We start from the raw sequence: 15,352 nt of genomic DNA on the forward strand, positions 1-15,352 counted from the left end.
TATTGAAAATATAAATGATTTGGGAAATGGAACGCTTCTCTTACGTGTCGAATTTAAAAAAATGACAGTTCGAATTAGAGCGCGCCGGACGTTTTTTTTGCAAAATTTGTTTGATTAATTTATTCTTTTTGAGCAAAATAAGGTGTTCAAAGTGTTTAGTATCAAGTGTGAATCTTATGAAATGAAGTTTTGAAGAAAAATCACTTAATTTTTATTTACTTAGATCAGCTTCTTCGCTTTATTTTCTTGTAAGTAAGTACCTATTATTCTGATTATTCATTAAGTATATCTATTCTTTAAATGATCGTACAGTATGATAGCAGGTAACAGAATTACTTGTGTTGTTGGTTGTGCATATAGAACTGGATATTAAGTGTGGCCACTGACCACTGTACTGTACTTAATGGATTGATTTTATATTTTTTTAACAAATATCAGAATGCAGTACATTCTTAATTATTATTTTGAATGGATACTTTGTATTCAGTTTGTATTAATTGACCTACAAGTACCAGGACTCAGGAGTTTGCGGTCTCCAGAGGAATTCTATAATTTCTTATTCATTGTTACCATAGCTTAACTTTTAGTGAAATCGCACCTAGCTTTCTAAGAAAAGCGTTTCTTGCGTTGGGGAAGACACTAGAAATGAAAAGAATAAAACAGAACTTTTGCACTGAATTGTCAATATATATAATTTTAATATTCATAAATTCAATATACATTATAATATCAAGTAAAATGAATTACTATAATTTATATAGGTAATATTTTAACACATGTTAATCTATGGGTAAGTTTAACAATCTAGAGTAGGTACTTATTATTAACAAATGATCAGCAACCGGCCTGAGCTCTCGCTCCCATACACATCGATACATACAATACAACAAACACAATATGGCAATAGGAATTCACATTGGCTTATCATTACCACTAAACCTATCGTGGACTCACAAAGGAAGAAATACTTTTGTTGCAATAATGATTGCACAAGTAACTAAACATTGCCACAGTACATATGCCATTCCTTGTAAAAATAAAATTTCACTTACAGTATGTATAAAATTATTTTAAGTCTTAAATATTTTTGGCACAAAACTAAAACTAACTAAAACTAAATGTGATGGGATGCTATATGGTACAAGTCCGCATCAAGCTAACACATAACTAATCTTTGGTTTCCCTAGCCCACCAGGTGATTTGGAAATCACTTCTCCAACGTCAATTAAATTATAATTACATAAAACTAAACTAGAATTAGGCATGATAAAATATGAAATGTTTCAAACGGGCTTCATTAAATTTAACACATTTTGAAGTACATTGAATATCAATTAAAACAGGTACATTTTGCTCAAAAAACTCCCAAATGTACCTATCATAATTGTTATTTGGTTATATTATCATAATTACAATGATAAAATGATAGAAATGTCATAATCAACATTGCTTGGGGTTAAAATACTGTTTTTAATAACAATGTTGTGGCTCCAATGTTTCATGAATTTTGATGGTGTTCAAATACTGTGATAATTTCTAATGTAGGTAAATACTAAAGGATAAAGTAACTATATACTGTTCGTTATTCATTATTGTAATTCGTTGCTTTGAAACCTTTCAGAAAAATTGAGTCTACTTACTATATTAGAACATATAGAAATAATTATTAGGTATCTAAATATCTCTAATTTAATGTTTTTTGCTTAGGAACTTTCTGTTCTATTATACTGCTGTAGGGTGATCATTTTTAGAATTCGGGTCGGTTTAAAGCACTTAAAAAGTGAAATAAAACTTAATTAAGTACATTTCAAAATGGCGGTTTTGGTTTAATTGTAAATCTCGTTAATCTACGTTAAATTATTATCCAAATATATTTAATCGCAGTATTAAATGAAATTAAACAGCGCTACAGAGGTAGTGAAGACAGAATCTTGAATTAGTTTACTGAGTAAAATCGTTGTGAAACCTTATCGGAGTTTAAGAACTATAGGTAGAGTTTAATTATAATCTATTTAATCCTATTGTGTTTAATAATCGAAATCGTTTATTATTGTCACCATATTCATTGTGTCAGATGCGACAGGAGAAGCCACAAACGGACTAAAGAGAGCAAGCGCGCATATGTACAGATAATTCTTACAATATTTACAACACGAATTATTTACACGTTACATGCTAATCTTTGGACTAATCGAAAGAGTTTTTTAAACACAGCAGAGATCCCATAGGAGTATTATGGAATGCTTAAGACTTATTTAAGATTGAATCTATCTAAAGTATTACGAGAACCTTAAACTATTGTTTATAAAATTTATTTTCGTAACAGGACAGGCTTTTGGCCCCAGGCCTTAGTGCCTTCGTCGGTTGTCGGTCAATGGTCTTCGCGACACGTAGGTACTCTGTTGTACGTATATTGTTCATTTATATACATGGTAGTGGTAGATACGAGGAAAATAATGAATATCAGTGTTATAACTATAGAATATTGTCATCACATGGGCAGCGCGGCGTGGGCCGCGGGCCTGCGTTCTCGTCGCGATCCTACAAATAAACTTTAAACAGAACATCTAGCTTATTACATATTTATATATGGCAATAATAAATATAAAGAAGAACAACATTACATTTATCGAGTATTATGCTACAGGTACCGGCCTTTGGTATTTGGCACATAAAACTATAGGTATAATTTTAAAGAGATAAAATGTTAACGTGATAAAATTTTTGGCATTAGCATGGCACATTCCTTTGGTATATTTGGCACTATACAATATAAATAGGGGATTCGTACTCTACCGTATAAAAATATGACGTTGAGCAATATTAATTAACTTCGAAACGAAAATACCGGGCGACGAATACTTGAGTATTATGAGTATTATGCAGTGGCAGCACGTTCTGAGGTAAATTAAGTAAGCAGCGTGGTTGAGTTGAGACTTGCGAGACCTAGTCCCGGTAGGGTTTGCAGATGGCGAAGCGGTGGTTCATGTGCTGCGAGTAGGAGCCGGAGTGCGAGAACTTCTTGAGGCACTTGCAGCACTGGAAGGGTTTCTCGCCGGTGTGCAACCGCTTGTGCTCCGTCAGGTGGTGCTTGTGCTTGAAGGCTTTCGGGCACTCCACGCACTTGTACGGCCGCTGACCTGCGCAACAAACAAACATTGATTAGTTACAAAAACTAAAGAGCTAATATTGTCTTTGGTTACCCCGATAGTTACTCATGAAATAAAACTATGAATACGGATTGTATCGCGTATAATAATTTCAAATACCTACACCCTGACTTTGTTGGCTGAAGAGCTAGTTCTGAATACCGCCTACAAATGCTTTAATATTGGTCTAATAATTTTATATTATTACTCACATAATAGATAGGAGAAACAGTAAATGATTTGAATAGGTAAAGAGCCTCACCTGAGTGTTCGTACTTGTGCCGCGCGAGCGAGCTCTGTTTAACGAAGGTCTTGTCGCACTGGTCGCATACGAACTGGCCCTCGCCCTCCTTAAACTCCATCTTCAGTTTATTCTTCTTAAGTACCGGCCCATCGTCGTCATAGTCGTTATGGGCGAGCATCTCCTCTCCCCACAGCGGTCGCTCGTACGACGGACTTAGCCCAGGCGCGCGCCCGTCCATGTGCATATTAAGGATAGGCGACCGGGTATTCGCCATGTCGTTGTATTGTAACAGCTTGTCCATCGGTATTGTAGGGTTCAGTTTCTGAGCTAAGGGCCGTTTCTGGGCTCCTAACTCCCCCGGCGACGGTGACATTCGGAAGTCTGTGAAAGACGATGAAGAACAATTGGAATGTGGGTAAGTGTTCAAGTAGTTGTTGCGGTGGGGCGTCGTGCTGCGCGAGGATTTCTGGCTCAGATTGACCGCTTCCTCGGAGTCGGAATGTGTGACGGAAATGCTGCAGGGCGACGGCGATGGACTCGACGTCACTGACGCGCTCTTTTTGGTCGACAGGTCTAAAGGCTGGTCGTACACTGCTACGGTCTGTGTCATTCTTCGAACCCTCGCCCTGTTATTTTGGAACCAGACTTGCACCACTCTATTGTGAAGACCGATTTCCTGAGCGATCTTTTTGAATTCCTCGCGTTTTGGTTGAGGGTTAATAGCGTAGTGTTGTTTCAGAATCGCCTGCTGCTCGTCGGTTAAGTTGGTTCGAACTCTGATTTTCCGGACGTCATCATGAGTGGAGTTTTTCTCGTCGCGGCCTTCCCTTGTGAAATCTTCATCCTCGCTGGCACTGACTCCGCTTTGGATGGATGCCCGCATTTCGGCTTCCAGTCTATTGAGCGCTACCGTTTCTTCAACCTGTGCTGCCAAGCCCTCGTGCTTTCTAAATGTTAATAAATTTCCGCAATACGCCTTCTCGTGGTCTAATAAATCGCTTTTATTTCTGAAAATAGCGTTGCATTTTAAGCATTTGTGTAAATCGTCGGGCTCGTCTTTGATGATGACGTGCGGGGTCGGCGGCGACTCTATGCTAGGGCAAACGCTTCCCGACATAGGAGACATCTTCTCCATATTGGCTCTGAAGAAATGTTTAGTTACTGATGCGTTAACGGATTCTAATATCGTGTTGAAAGATTGGTTGTTGTCGGCTTCAGGGCCATTATTGTTTAAGGGGACGGTATCTAAGTTACGAGTGGCTGATCTCAGATCACATTCTCGTTCCTCACGTTCTTTTTTAATAGAGACTGCCTCTTCATCTTCTATGTCCATAACTAGTTCAGCGCTTCCCTCTGAGCGCTTATCGTCTTCTTCAGTCACTTCTTCGATCATATCCTCAGGATCTGTCGGATGGGGGCTTCGTTTTGGGCTCATAGGATTTTCTATTTTAGTTTGGTAGTATTGCGATGAAGCGAGTTGCTCAAGTAACTGGGTAAGTGGCGCCGGGAAACTGTAAGGGGCGATACCATTCGCTGGGCTCATGGGCATACCGGGAGGCATGTAGAATGGCATTCTGCCGAGCGGCGAGCGATGGAAGCCGTTGTCTTGTGACATATTGGCAAAGAACGCTGCCTCGTTGTATTTGGGAAGGATTGGTAGGAAGGAGCTTCCATTAGGGGCGATGTTATTATTTAATTGGCTAGCCATTGCGTTGGCGCGCTTGCGTGAAGGGCTTCGGTCAGGGTTAAGGGCAGGATTATTAGGCTTGATGCGGCCCATCTTGAGATTCATAACCAAACACTTCTTAGAAGTCATGTGCGAAGAGTAAGAGCCGGAATGCGAGAATTTCTTTCCGCAGTTGGCACATTCAAATGGCTTCTCTCCGGAATGTATGCGGAGGTGCTCTTTCAAATGGTGCTTAAACTTAAAGGCTTTGTCGCAGTCGTTGCATTTGAACTTGCGAAGGTTCGCGCTTTCATCGTGGCTTATCATATGCCGCTGCAGTCGGTATACATTTGCGAAGCTTTTGTGGCAGATCTTGCAGGCCTGTTGACAATACGAGCTTAGTTAGTTTTACAGTAGCTATATGGTCTTAATTATGTCATCGTTGAAACTAGGTTTAGGTGTGTAGAGTTAGAGAGATTTGCATAATCATTTTGTGAATTTGTATTTTACCTACACACAAATAAAATACAAGTAATTATAAGTAGGGTACCTATAACATTCGATCGGTACAAGTATCCCTAAAACTTTAAATTTCGAGCAATCAATCAATCTTAGGTACAAATACAGCGCACTAACATATTTGAGAGTATTGGGCGTACACTTTTAGTTTCGGCAATCATAATTATGTTTAGAAGTCACTAAAATGGACTGCAATACCTATTGAATCTTACATAGCGGCTCATAAGATGCAGTATATACAATGCACTAACATATTTGACAGTATCCACCTGAGTGTTGGGCGAGTGCAGCGTCTCGTGGCGCTCGAGCTGCTCTCTCGTGGGGTAGGCGCCGCGGCACTGGCTGCAGGAGAACGGGCCGCCCGGGCCCAGCGGGGAGCCCCGGTCCTCCTCCTCGTCCGGGGGCTTGCTCTCGCCCGCGAGAGGGCGGACTGTAACAAGCGAGAAATATATTAAGCGTGTATTATGAACCTTAAAAACATTAGACTATTTTAATTTGAGTTGCCACAAACGCAACCGCCGCTATATAATCGCAGTTACGCTACTTACGCTCTAATTTTAAAACTACAAGCTACTATATTTATAGTTTGTCAAAGGACTGTCTCATTTCAATCATACACAGAGAGAATCATACTATCTTTGTCTTACACTAGTACAGTCACCTGCAATAATATGTTACACAACGAAGGCCGCAAAAATATCTGACACGATCTTATTTGTAGAGCCATAAGAGCGTGTCACATATTTTTGCGGCCTTTGAAGAGTAACATATTATTGCAGGCAAAAGAAAAGGATGAGTATAGTTTTCCTGGTTCTTACTTACTGACAAATTGGTTTGACCAACTATATGTCTGGTGTTCGTTTTCGTTGTAAAATTTTGCAATAGGTATTAGGTACAAAGAAAATAGAGCTCAGTAGAAGTTGTATAAGTAGGTATGTTTTTGTAACTCTTTCTTATCATGCTACTTCTTTACATAAAGGTAAATTATAAACTGGAATAGATGCCGTGTACTGAAAAAAAAGTGACCGAGTTCTTTTAGTATGACATCTATTAGAGTTTACTATCTGACACTTAAGTCCATTTTTGTAAGGCCGAAATCAAATACCTAGCAAGAGACAGATTTCACAGATTAAACTTTTAACCATCAATTGGCTGAAATTGTTATTAAGAGCCATTAATATACAAAGCGCATACATATTATGTAATGCAATAATTTGGTTCTCACTAGGTTTAAGTTCTCGGCCATTAGGTACATGTCGCAAAAGCTAGTGATACCAGTTAGGTACAGTCACGTGAAGGATTGACACTTTTCTATGTAATAAGTATGTAATGGAATTAAGGTTCAAAAATGACAAACCCTCTAATTCCGTGACTGTACATAGGATTAAATTGCCTTAATTAAAAAGTTGCTCACATAAAGAATAGTCAAGACAATGGGAGCGATAATCCAATGTCATTGACGCCATATTTGCCGTTTAATTATCGTTAATTACACTGCAAACGCCACAGCGGCTGTGCGGCACGATCCCCGTGTAGTACGCATCATAAAAGCCCAATTGGAAACAATACAATCGCGTTGTCGACGATTAAAATTATCGCGGACACCTTTACGGCGGCGTTGTAAAAACAAACATGGCAACAATTCAATTTGGAGTCGGTTATTTCGGTAATACGGCCCATTTTCCCGCGTAATAACGTTTTTAAAAGCAGCGCTGGCGGGCGCGCGTCGTAAATCAAATATAATAAAGAGCAAAACAACGTTCGGACGTATTAATTAGATCGAGCGTCGCTGTATGCTGCGCGTTACCGTGCACGCTGGTGGGTTACCATTGCTTTCCATACACAGGCATGCTCAGGTGAACCAGAATAATTACAACTTCTATCCATACCAACTACGCGTAATCAAAAAGCGTGTTTTATACTAGTTCAGAGCTTTGGCCTCTGCTTTTGGAATAACGTAACTGCACGCAAGCTGGCCGTAATCCGCGATCGGACACCGGTATTGAATTTTAGAAAATACGGCCTCGTAAACCGACCGTTCCCCTTTACGGGCGAGGTGATAGTGAATACCTAAATAAAGCGACGCTAAACATAAATGATAGCGCAATATCCACCGTACATTCGGCTTATTGAATGAACGTTACTCTTTAACACATTATGTTCGGAATAGTAACTTAAATTGAAATTATACCTGTTTAGGTATTATTTGAGCATAATCATAAAATATAAAGTAGGTAGAGTGCCTTGGGGTAGCTTCGTAAGCAGTTTTTACTGTTGCAACAGTGTACAAGATGCCTTGAAAAGCGTTGCAGTAGCGTGAGAGTTGCCAAAGTATGAAGTACTTTACTTCTAGTTTAGGGGATATTAGCGATTTTCAAAACCATCCCGTTGTCCAAGTTACCCCAATGCATAGTCCTAAACTACTTATTATAGAGATATATTAATCTTGTATCATTCTATTTTAAACACCTAACCATAACCTAACTTATTTATTAAGTATATTTATTTATACTTTTGTCAGCAAACGTGAACGTAAGTAACGTAACGTAACCTACACTATTTCGAATAAGTATTTCGTACTCGTAAGTTACCTTCACTATTTCGAATTTCGCATAAAAAAATATAAATACATTTTCATCTCCTAAAATAAAATGATTTTGTTATAAAATGTTAAGTTAAGCATTTACTAAATGTGTACTTAACTGCGTATTTTTAAAATCATGAATTACCTACATCCCAAACTAATTCAAACACGCTTCGTTTGAGTAAGAAGGGGAGGTATAGTTCCGCTACTCGTCAACAGATGGCGCTGGCAGTCCCGCTGTGCGTAGCTCTACGGGCGAAATAAAATTCAAACAATATTCGAACTTATCGTATTATTTGCTACTAAAATCAACTCGATTTACTCTACATGCCTTGTTTTTCGTTCAAAGTATGTACATATTATAAATACGTGTGGAATAAACTAATAAATAAACAAGTCCGTAAGGTATTTGGTAACAGATATTAAAACTACTAAAATTTAGTCGCATAAATACGAATGCAGTTTATGTAATGACGTATTATTTGAACGATTATAAATATTACATATTTCTATTGAGTATCTACTAATAATTAAATGCGAAGAAGAGGTGTCCTTAACTCTACAATATGTCTGTAATAAAATGAGTTAAATTTTCCTAAAAAAAAATCTAAAACAAAATCGTTTATATTTTATTGCTCTTAAGTATTTATTAAAAGCAGAGTATTGTTTTATTCACGTTATAAGCCAAAGCCAATTGCTACATAACACAATTGTTTATAAAACACCGGGCCCATTTTTTCATTCGCCGCCCGCTATAAATCGCATTAGAATTCACATAAAACATGTCAACATGTAGGTAGAACGGATAAAACACCTACGTCGAGTAATCTGCGCACGGGCAAGTGCGTCCGTTAACCGCTGATAAAAAACCTTACGCACACTACGAAGTCTCGCTTCCAATAGGAGCAATAGCTTGTTAGAGTAAATAACAATTATCTCACGCACACAAGCGCGCAGATAAGAGCCCGATTGTTGCACACACGGACGTTGATTGGTCGCACCTGTGTCGGTGAAAAAACTCCGCCTGCCAGACACCATGTTGTAACGTCTCGGGAATTGTAATTGCGCGCTGAGAGAACTATCGAATTGTTTGGACGCGCGCTATTTGTTCAATTGTAGTGCGCTTCTGTTTTATGATCTGCGGTCGGCTTTGTTGTTCTAACCGTAGTATTTTTACACCGAAAGGACGTCCGTGTTAGGAACATTACAGCACATGTTTCACGTCTTTGTTTTCTCTATGGCGAACAACTTGTAATTTTTCGGATCTGTTTCTGCATTATTTCTTTTATTTTTCGATTTGAAAACGGTTCTCTTTGGAGATTCATTAACTTTTTTTTATTGTTCCTATATTTTGTAAGTTTTGACATTGTATAGACATCTTTATTTTGGGTTTGTAAGTATTTACTTACTCTTATTTTAATTGTAATGACAATCCTTATTGGAGCTACAATTTGACTTCATTGATATTGTTAACAATTAGTATATTTTTGACATCAATGCAAAAAAAAAAAGAGTGATGATGATAGGGAATGCAAATCGGTTATTTTCGGTTATTTTTTGTATGGAAATAATCGGTTATTAACCGAAACCGCGGTTATTTCCATACAAAAAATAACCGATTTGCATTCCCTAGATGATGATGAACAAATTTTTACCTACACGAATATTAGGCGCAAATTTGGGAAAAGTATGTTTACCTATGGATTTCTTGTACCTAAAAATAATTAGGTACAACATCAAAAGTGCTTATCTAAAATGTACAGGAAATACACGGGTTATTTACCTAGTAATGAGGCAGGACGTGTACTTCTACCTACGCCAGGAAATGCCATTGATAACGGTGCCAAAGTCTAAATAACGTATTGCACAATGCCACTGAAGTCGTCACAATTAACATACACATTTAGTGAATATGATATTATTGAATAGATATCTATTAATAATATGTAGGTACTATAAATTCTTATAACAACCCACACTATATACCTAGTAAGTAAGTAGGCACCTAGGCACACAATAAAAAATATTCTGTTTTAAATATATGAATTTGTAATGTTGATACTTACCTATTGTAAATAACGTTTTTGATTCTACCTGGGTATTTATTTTATTACCTATTTAGAATAGGTATATTTGGATGCAAAGATGATTTGTTTTTGTCGTAGTTATGGATGTAATGTGTGATGTAACGCCTGTCGCCAATGATTAAACATTAAATTTAATTTCATGATTGCAAATAGGTACTAGAATGTGGTTGAACCTACTTGTTGTGATATTAGGCTACAAAATTTCCAAACCCCCTTTTTTACTTCTCTATAAGTACATACCTGCATAGTTTTAGTTCTAAACTGCACCCATAACATTCTTCGTCTTTTATATCCGTAAATTAACTAAGAAATATTTACCTATTATTTTGATGAAAAACTACAATTATGAAAATCCTATAAATTCCATGTATTAATAAATAAAAACTATAAAAAGCGTTATTTCGCACTGTTTACAAAACTGACAGAATAGTGAAGGAAGGTAATTGGTAAAGAATTTATCTACATTGTTATTTTAAAATTTACGACCATTGTTATTTTGACGACCGGTCTGGCCTAGTAGTGACCCTGCCTATGAAGCCGATGGTCCCGGGTTCGAATCCTGGTAAGGGCATTTATTTGTATGATGATACAGATATTTGTTCCTGAGTCATGGTTGTTTTCTATGTATTTAAGTATTTACTATTTATATACTATATATATCGTTGTCTGAGTACCCACAACTCAAGCCTTCTTGAGCTTACCGTGGGGCTTTGTCAATTTGTGTAAAAAATGTCCTTTAATATTTATTGATTTAAAATGAAAGCATTCCTCTAAAACAAGGACAATATGCATCTAACGTTATTTATCACGTTTAATATAGGTATAGCCCTATTTCAGGTACTATCTTCCCTATACATATTCTTTCCAGCATCCGTTACCTATTCGATTCATCCATCAATGACTCATACATGTGATCGGTAACGCTGTGTTTGGCGAGCGATTACCGCGTTTGCTTGTCGCCGTTAATTTTGTTTGTGCTTTAAACTCCATAAATAGGCGATTAGCGAAGCACCTATTGACGAAGCTTACATTTACACTGATAACAACGCCATTTCTAATGACTTGTTTTCGTGGTAACTTAAGACATTCATTTTATGCACTGATACTATTTGTTAATGAGTTGGGTGATGTGATAAATTTGATAAAACTTTCAGTGACAAAATCAAAAGCACTTTTCAAAAATCACCAAATGCATTTCCAAAACACCGTTTATAAGAAACTGATTTTGGGATCATGGAAATATGTATGATTTAGGTAGATAAGTTTTACAGGTCTCGGTAACCATTTCATACAATTCAAACGTTTTAACATACGCGACAATTTGCACAATTTATGCCTGAAGCAAATATTTTGTTCTACATGAATGAACACTTTTTCATGTATAATCGTATGTCCAGCGGTCGGTAATGTTATTAAGCGCACAGCCCGGAAGCGGCCGCTCCACGGAAAACGATAAAACGAACTTGCACTAATTTATTCATACGTTCCACGAACTTTCTCATCTCAACGCACTGTACTGTATTAACCGGCCCTATTATTTCTATACCCACTCCAGACAGGCGGCACTCAAAGAAGAAGAAATAAAAAGTAAGAGAAAAAGCAAAATGAATTAAAACAACATAATCATTTACGTTTTAAGACGGTGAAAGCGAGCGGGTTCCCCTCGACAAACGAAACTTTCTTTCAAGTCTGTGTGTACCTGTTCCCGATTCTCAAGTGGATGAATTATATCCCGAGGGACCGAGGGGAGATTACCGAACACGAAGGTTACTTCTAATGAAGATGTGCTCGAGTTTTATTTTTAATGCGGCTGAGGTGATATCATTCTCACCTGATTTTCTAAGGGGAGATCTTTGCTGTTAAAATTTAACTTTTCTTTAATTTACGCTCGTTTCAACTTTACAAAACACAAGTCATTAAAGAACAATTTTATACCTAACTTTTATTCCATTTTGGGGATTAACAAAGTATTTATGAGAGTAGACTGTGCACAATTGAATATTCTTCTAATAGAGCAGTCAGTCGGAGGTTCCACAATAAAATAATAACAAGAATAGAACATTCGGTAAAGTCAATAAACAGATAGAAAATGCAAATAAAAACAAAAAGAAAGGAAGCTTACTTAAGGCCGCGAGCCGCCTGGCGGAGGTGGTGGATGTCGGGACTTGCTTACTCCTCATGTCCGCAAGCCAACCGGCCGCCAAGCATTCGTACAAACCGCCAACTCCCATAAGAGGGCTCTGCACTTTCATGGAGCGACACCTCTGTTCACACACTACCCGCGATACGCACTTCGCGTGGACACTGCGTTATCTATCTACTACACGGAGATATCACAGCCTCCGCTGACGTCAGCGGGGTCGAGTCTCGGTTCTGCGGCACCGGCGCGCTACTCACATCGGCAGGCGCCCCACACGTTGGCCAGGCTCCACAGGCGGTACGAGTAGCTGTCACCATAGCACCCGAACATGCTCTCATCGGTTCTCGCGACCATGGCCCGCGCGCGCGGACTGACGTGCGAGCGGCGGCGCGGCGCGCGGCGGAATGAAGCGGCCCGCCTTCGCCCCGCCCTGCCTCCGCGCGTCCCGCCCGCCCCTTCCCCCCACCTATACTTAATTAGTAGAGCTAGCACGGCACCGTGCACCGTGCGAGCTATCACCGGACTCGATAATGACACACACCGATTATATTATAACACCTCTGCACTCTCCTTTTTTTTAAACCGCTAATATACCGCCTCTACGATTGTTTATTTACATACGCTCGACGCTCCACCTTCCCATTGATGCTCTACCTGTCTCTATCTGCCAAAGTATCGCAACTCATACGAGACGAAGACGTGGCACATTACTTTGGCACCTTTCATTTGTCTTACTCGTCGCTAATGATTATGACAAGTAATTATAACGCTTTATAAATACAACTTTAATGTAGCGCTTTTATCACTGGGTAATTACAAAAAAATATTTACACTTAATCAATGAGAATAGTGTTGATGTTTCAATGAAATCACTATCTGGTCGGACGTCGTACCTTCCGTGCGAGGCCGATAAGAGGCCGCGCGTGCAGGGGCGAGCGGAGCAGCCGTTGCACTTTTAGTTCGGCTTTCGGTCACTAGATGGCGCTGGGAGTCTCGCGGCGTGTTAAACGCGGACGGATCTGCGGTCATCGTTATGTAGCCAATGGGAATACGAATGATTCTGATTTGTTATTGCTACGTCTAGGTGTTATAAACGTTTTGCTAATCTTGTTTGCGCAATTATAATTATGTTGTTGGTACATAGTGCAAATTGATTCAGTATTTATGCTATCGCAGAGACATAATGGAATGTGCCATTTCGTAGGTACTAGGTACGATAAATAAGTTGAAATCTACGTCAACGTTAGATACAGTAACGTAATGAAGCTTATGATAATGACATTAATGCATATAACGTAGGTCACCAATTACTATGTACTTAAGTGAAGTAACAACTTACCTAGTGCATCATATATGCTGTAGGTCGAGTATCTATACTGCTCGTTCGCCGTATAACGATAATACGCCATCATTTTGACACACTTTTATTATAACCAATTTATAACAAACAAACCTTTTTTAGTAATTTTACTAATGTATAATAATACATAGGTAATTCATAACTCTTAAAAAGTCTTTTTAATATAGTTAATTTCCTTGTATTTATTAACTATAAACATTAAAAGCCTACTTATGTTTTCCGGTATAATTTTACGCGCGGAACAGGCGACCGTTTCGCGCGATGGTTTGCCTTGAACTGTGAATATGTCAATGGGGACTTGGTTTAAAAAATTTCAGCAACCTGAGTAGGCATTTTGCCGCGTATTATGCATGGTTCAATGTTTACTTACCTAACTATTAATATATGAATATTTTAGCAATTGTTCTCTTTAGCAAGGATACTTACAGTACCTAGTATAAACTTACGTTGATAACAGCTATTTAAGAAAGCTCGTCTGAAAAAAAACAGTCTTCACTCTTTTTAATATTGACAACGCTTTTTATTATAAATATACGTAATAATGAAAATGCAGAAGAAAGAAGTGATGGTACAGTATATTTAATTTTGTGAATAATTTTATTTTAACACTTTCGGTGCCGGGCGCCCCGTTTCCAGTACAAAAGGAACTCACATACGTGTTCTTAGTATTGAATGTGTTAATATTATTATTATTTAGATGTTGCTATAAATCAATATTTATATATGTAAGTAATTAACTAATTATTATTTCTTTAATTGAAATAGTGACGTGTCCTGTATGTGTCCATTATTAATAAATATTATGAATATGAATAATACCGACATGTTTTATTTTGTATTTTAGACTATTCTATATTTGAACGAATCTTTAAAATTCTATGCTAGTTATTAATAGTTATTATAGGTAACCTATGAAGCCGAGGATAGGTTGATAAAGTGTTAGTTTTATTTTAAAGTTGACTGTATATTTCTGTGATAGCTGTTCATTGGTTGAATATTACCTATTTTGTACCGAATTGTTAATAATTAGGCGTAAAAAAATTGAAGTTCCTAAGTTCTGCAAAAACATTATAACGACGGAACTCATTGTAAATCTCAAGACAAAAGCTATCGAGTGGCGGTAAAGCTATACTACCCTCATAAACTCTACCTCCAACTAACACAACCATCACATCCAAATTTAAGCTCTATGGATTTATATTTTAGAAAGTTATTTGATTGCGGTTTCAGTGTCGGTTGTAAATTAAGTTGTGTAACCTTTAGAGACAATAGCACCTTGTGCCACGTGTGTTACACGTGCGCGGACCACCTCGACATTGTAGACGCATTGTCACTGCCGTCTTTGTCTTAGTTGATATACTGCGTCTATTTATAATTTATAAAAGTCGACGGTTGATGAAGCTAGGTAGAAACAGATGTGGACTGGCTATTATGAAGTTCGTGGGATCGAGGTATGCAAGTTATTTATGTCGTTTTGGTAAATTGAGCTTGGACTTGAACAAGTATTGATTTAAATGTAAAATCGTTATGGTCCGAGGCTTGTAATGTTGTAAGCTCTACTATTAAAATATTAAATAGGTAGGTTGGCTTTTTTACACACAAT

General features: G+C 37.8%; 1 protein-coding gene across 5 annotated transcripts; it reads right to left on the minus strand.

The window, feature by feature from the left end:
• Positions 1–678: 678 nt before the first annotated feature.
• LOC134791951 (zinc finger protein 1) lies at positions 679–13,844 on the minus strand. 5 transcript variants are annotated; one of them, XM_063763048.1, is made up of 4 exons: positions 13,729–13,844; positions 5,830–6,008; positions 3,412–5,440; positions 679–3,140 (listed from the first exon to the last, which is right to left on the minus strand). In XM_063763048.1, the coding sequence occupies exons 1-4, from the start codon at positions 13,799–13,801 to the stop codon at positions 2,947–2,949; spliced, it is 2,475 nt and encodes an 824-aa protein (XP_063619118.1). In that variant the 5' UTR covers positions 13,802–13,844; the 3' UTR covers positions 679–2,946. The 5 variants fall into 5 exon arrangements, with proteins under 5 accessions (XP_063619118.1, XP_063619116.1, XP_063619114.1 ...); XM_063763046.1 differs by lacking the exon at positions 13,729–13,844 and adding an exon at positions 13,283–13,456 and having other exon boundaries at positions 5,848–6,008; XM_063763044.1 differs by lacking the exon at positions 13,729–13,844 and adding an exon at positions 13,283–13,456.
• Between the last annotated feature and the right edge of the window lie 1,508 nt (positions 13,845–15,352).

Source organism: Cydia splendana, chromosome 7, assembly GCF_910591565.1.
Source record: "Cydia splendana chromosome 7, ilCydSple1.2, whole genome shotgun sequence".
Lineage (NCBI taxonomy): Eukaryota > Metazoa > Arthropoda > Insecta > Lepidoptera > Tortricidae > Cydia > Cydia splendana.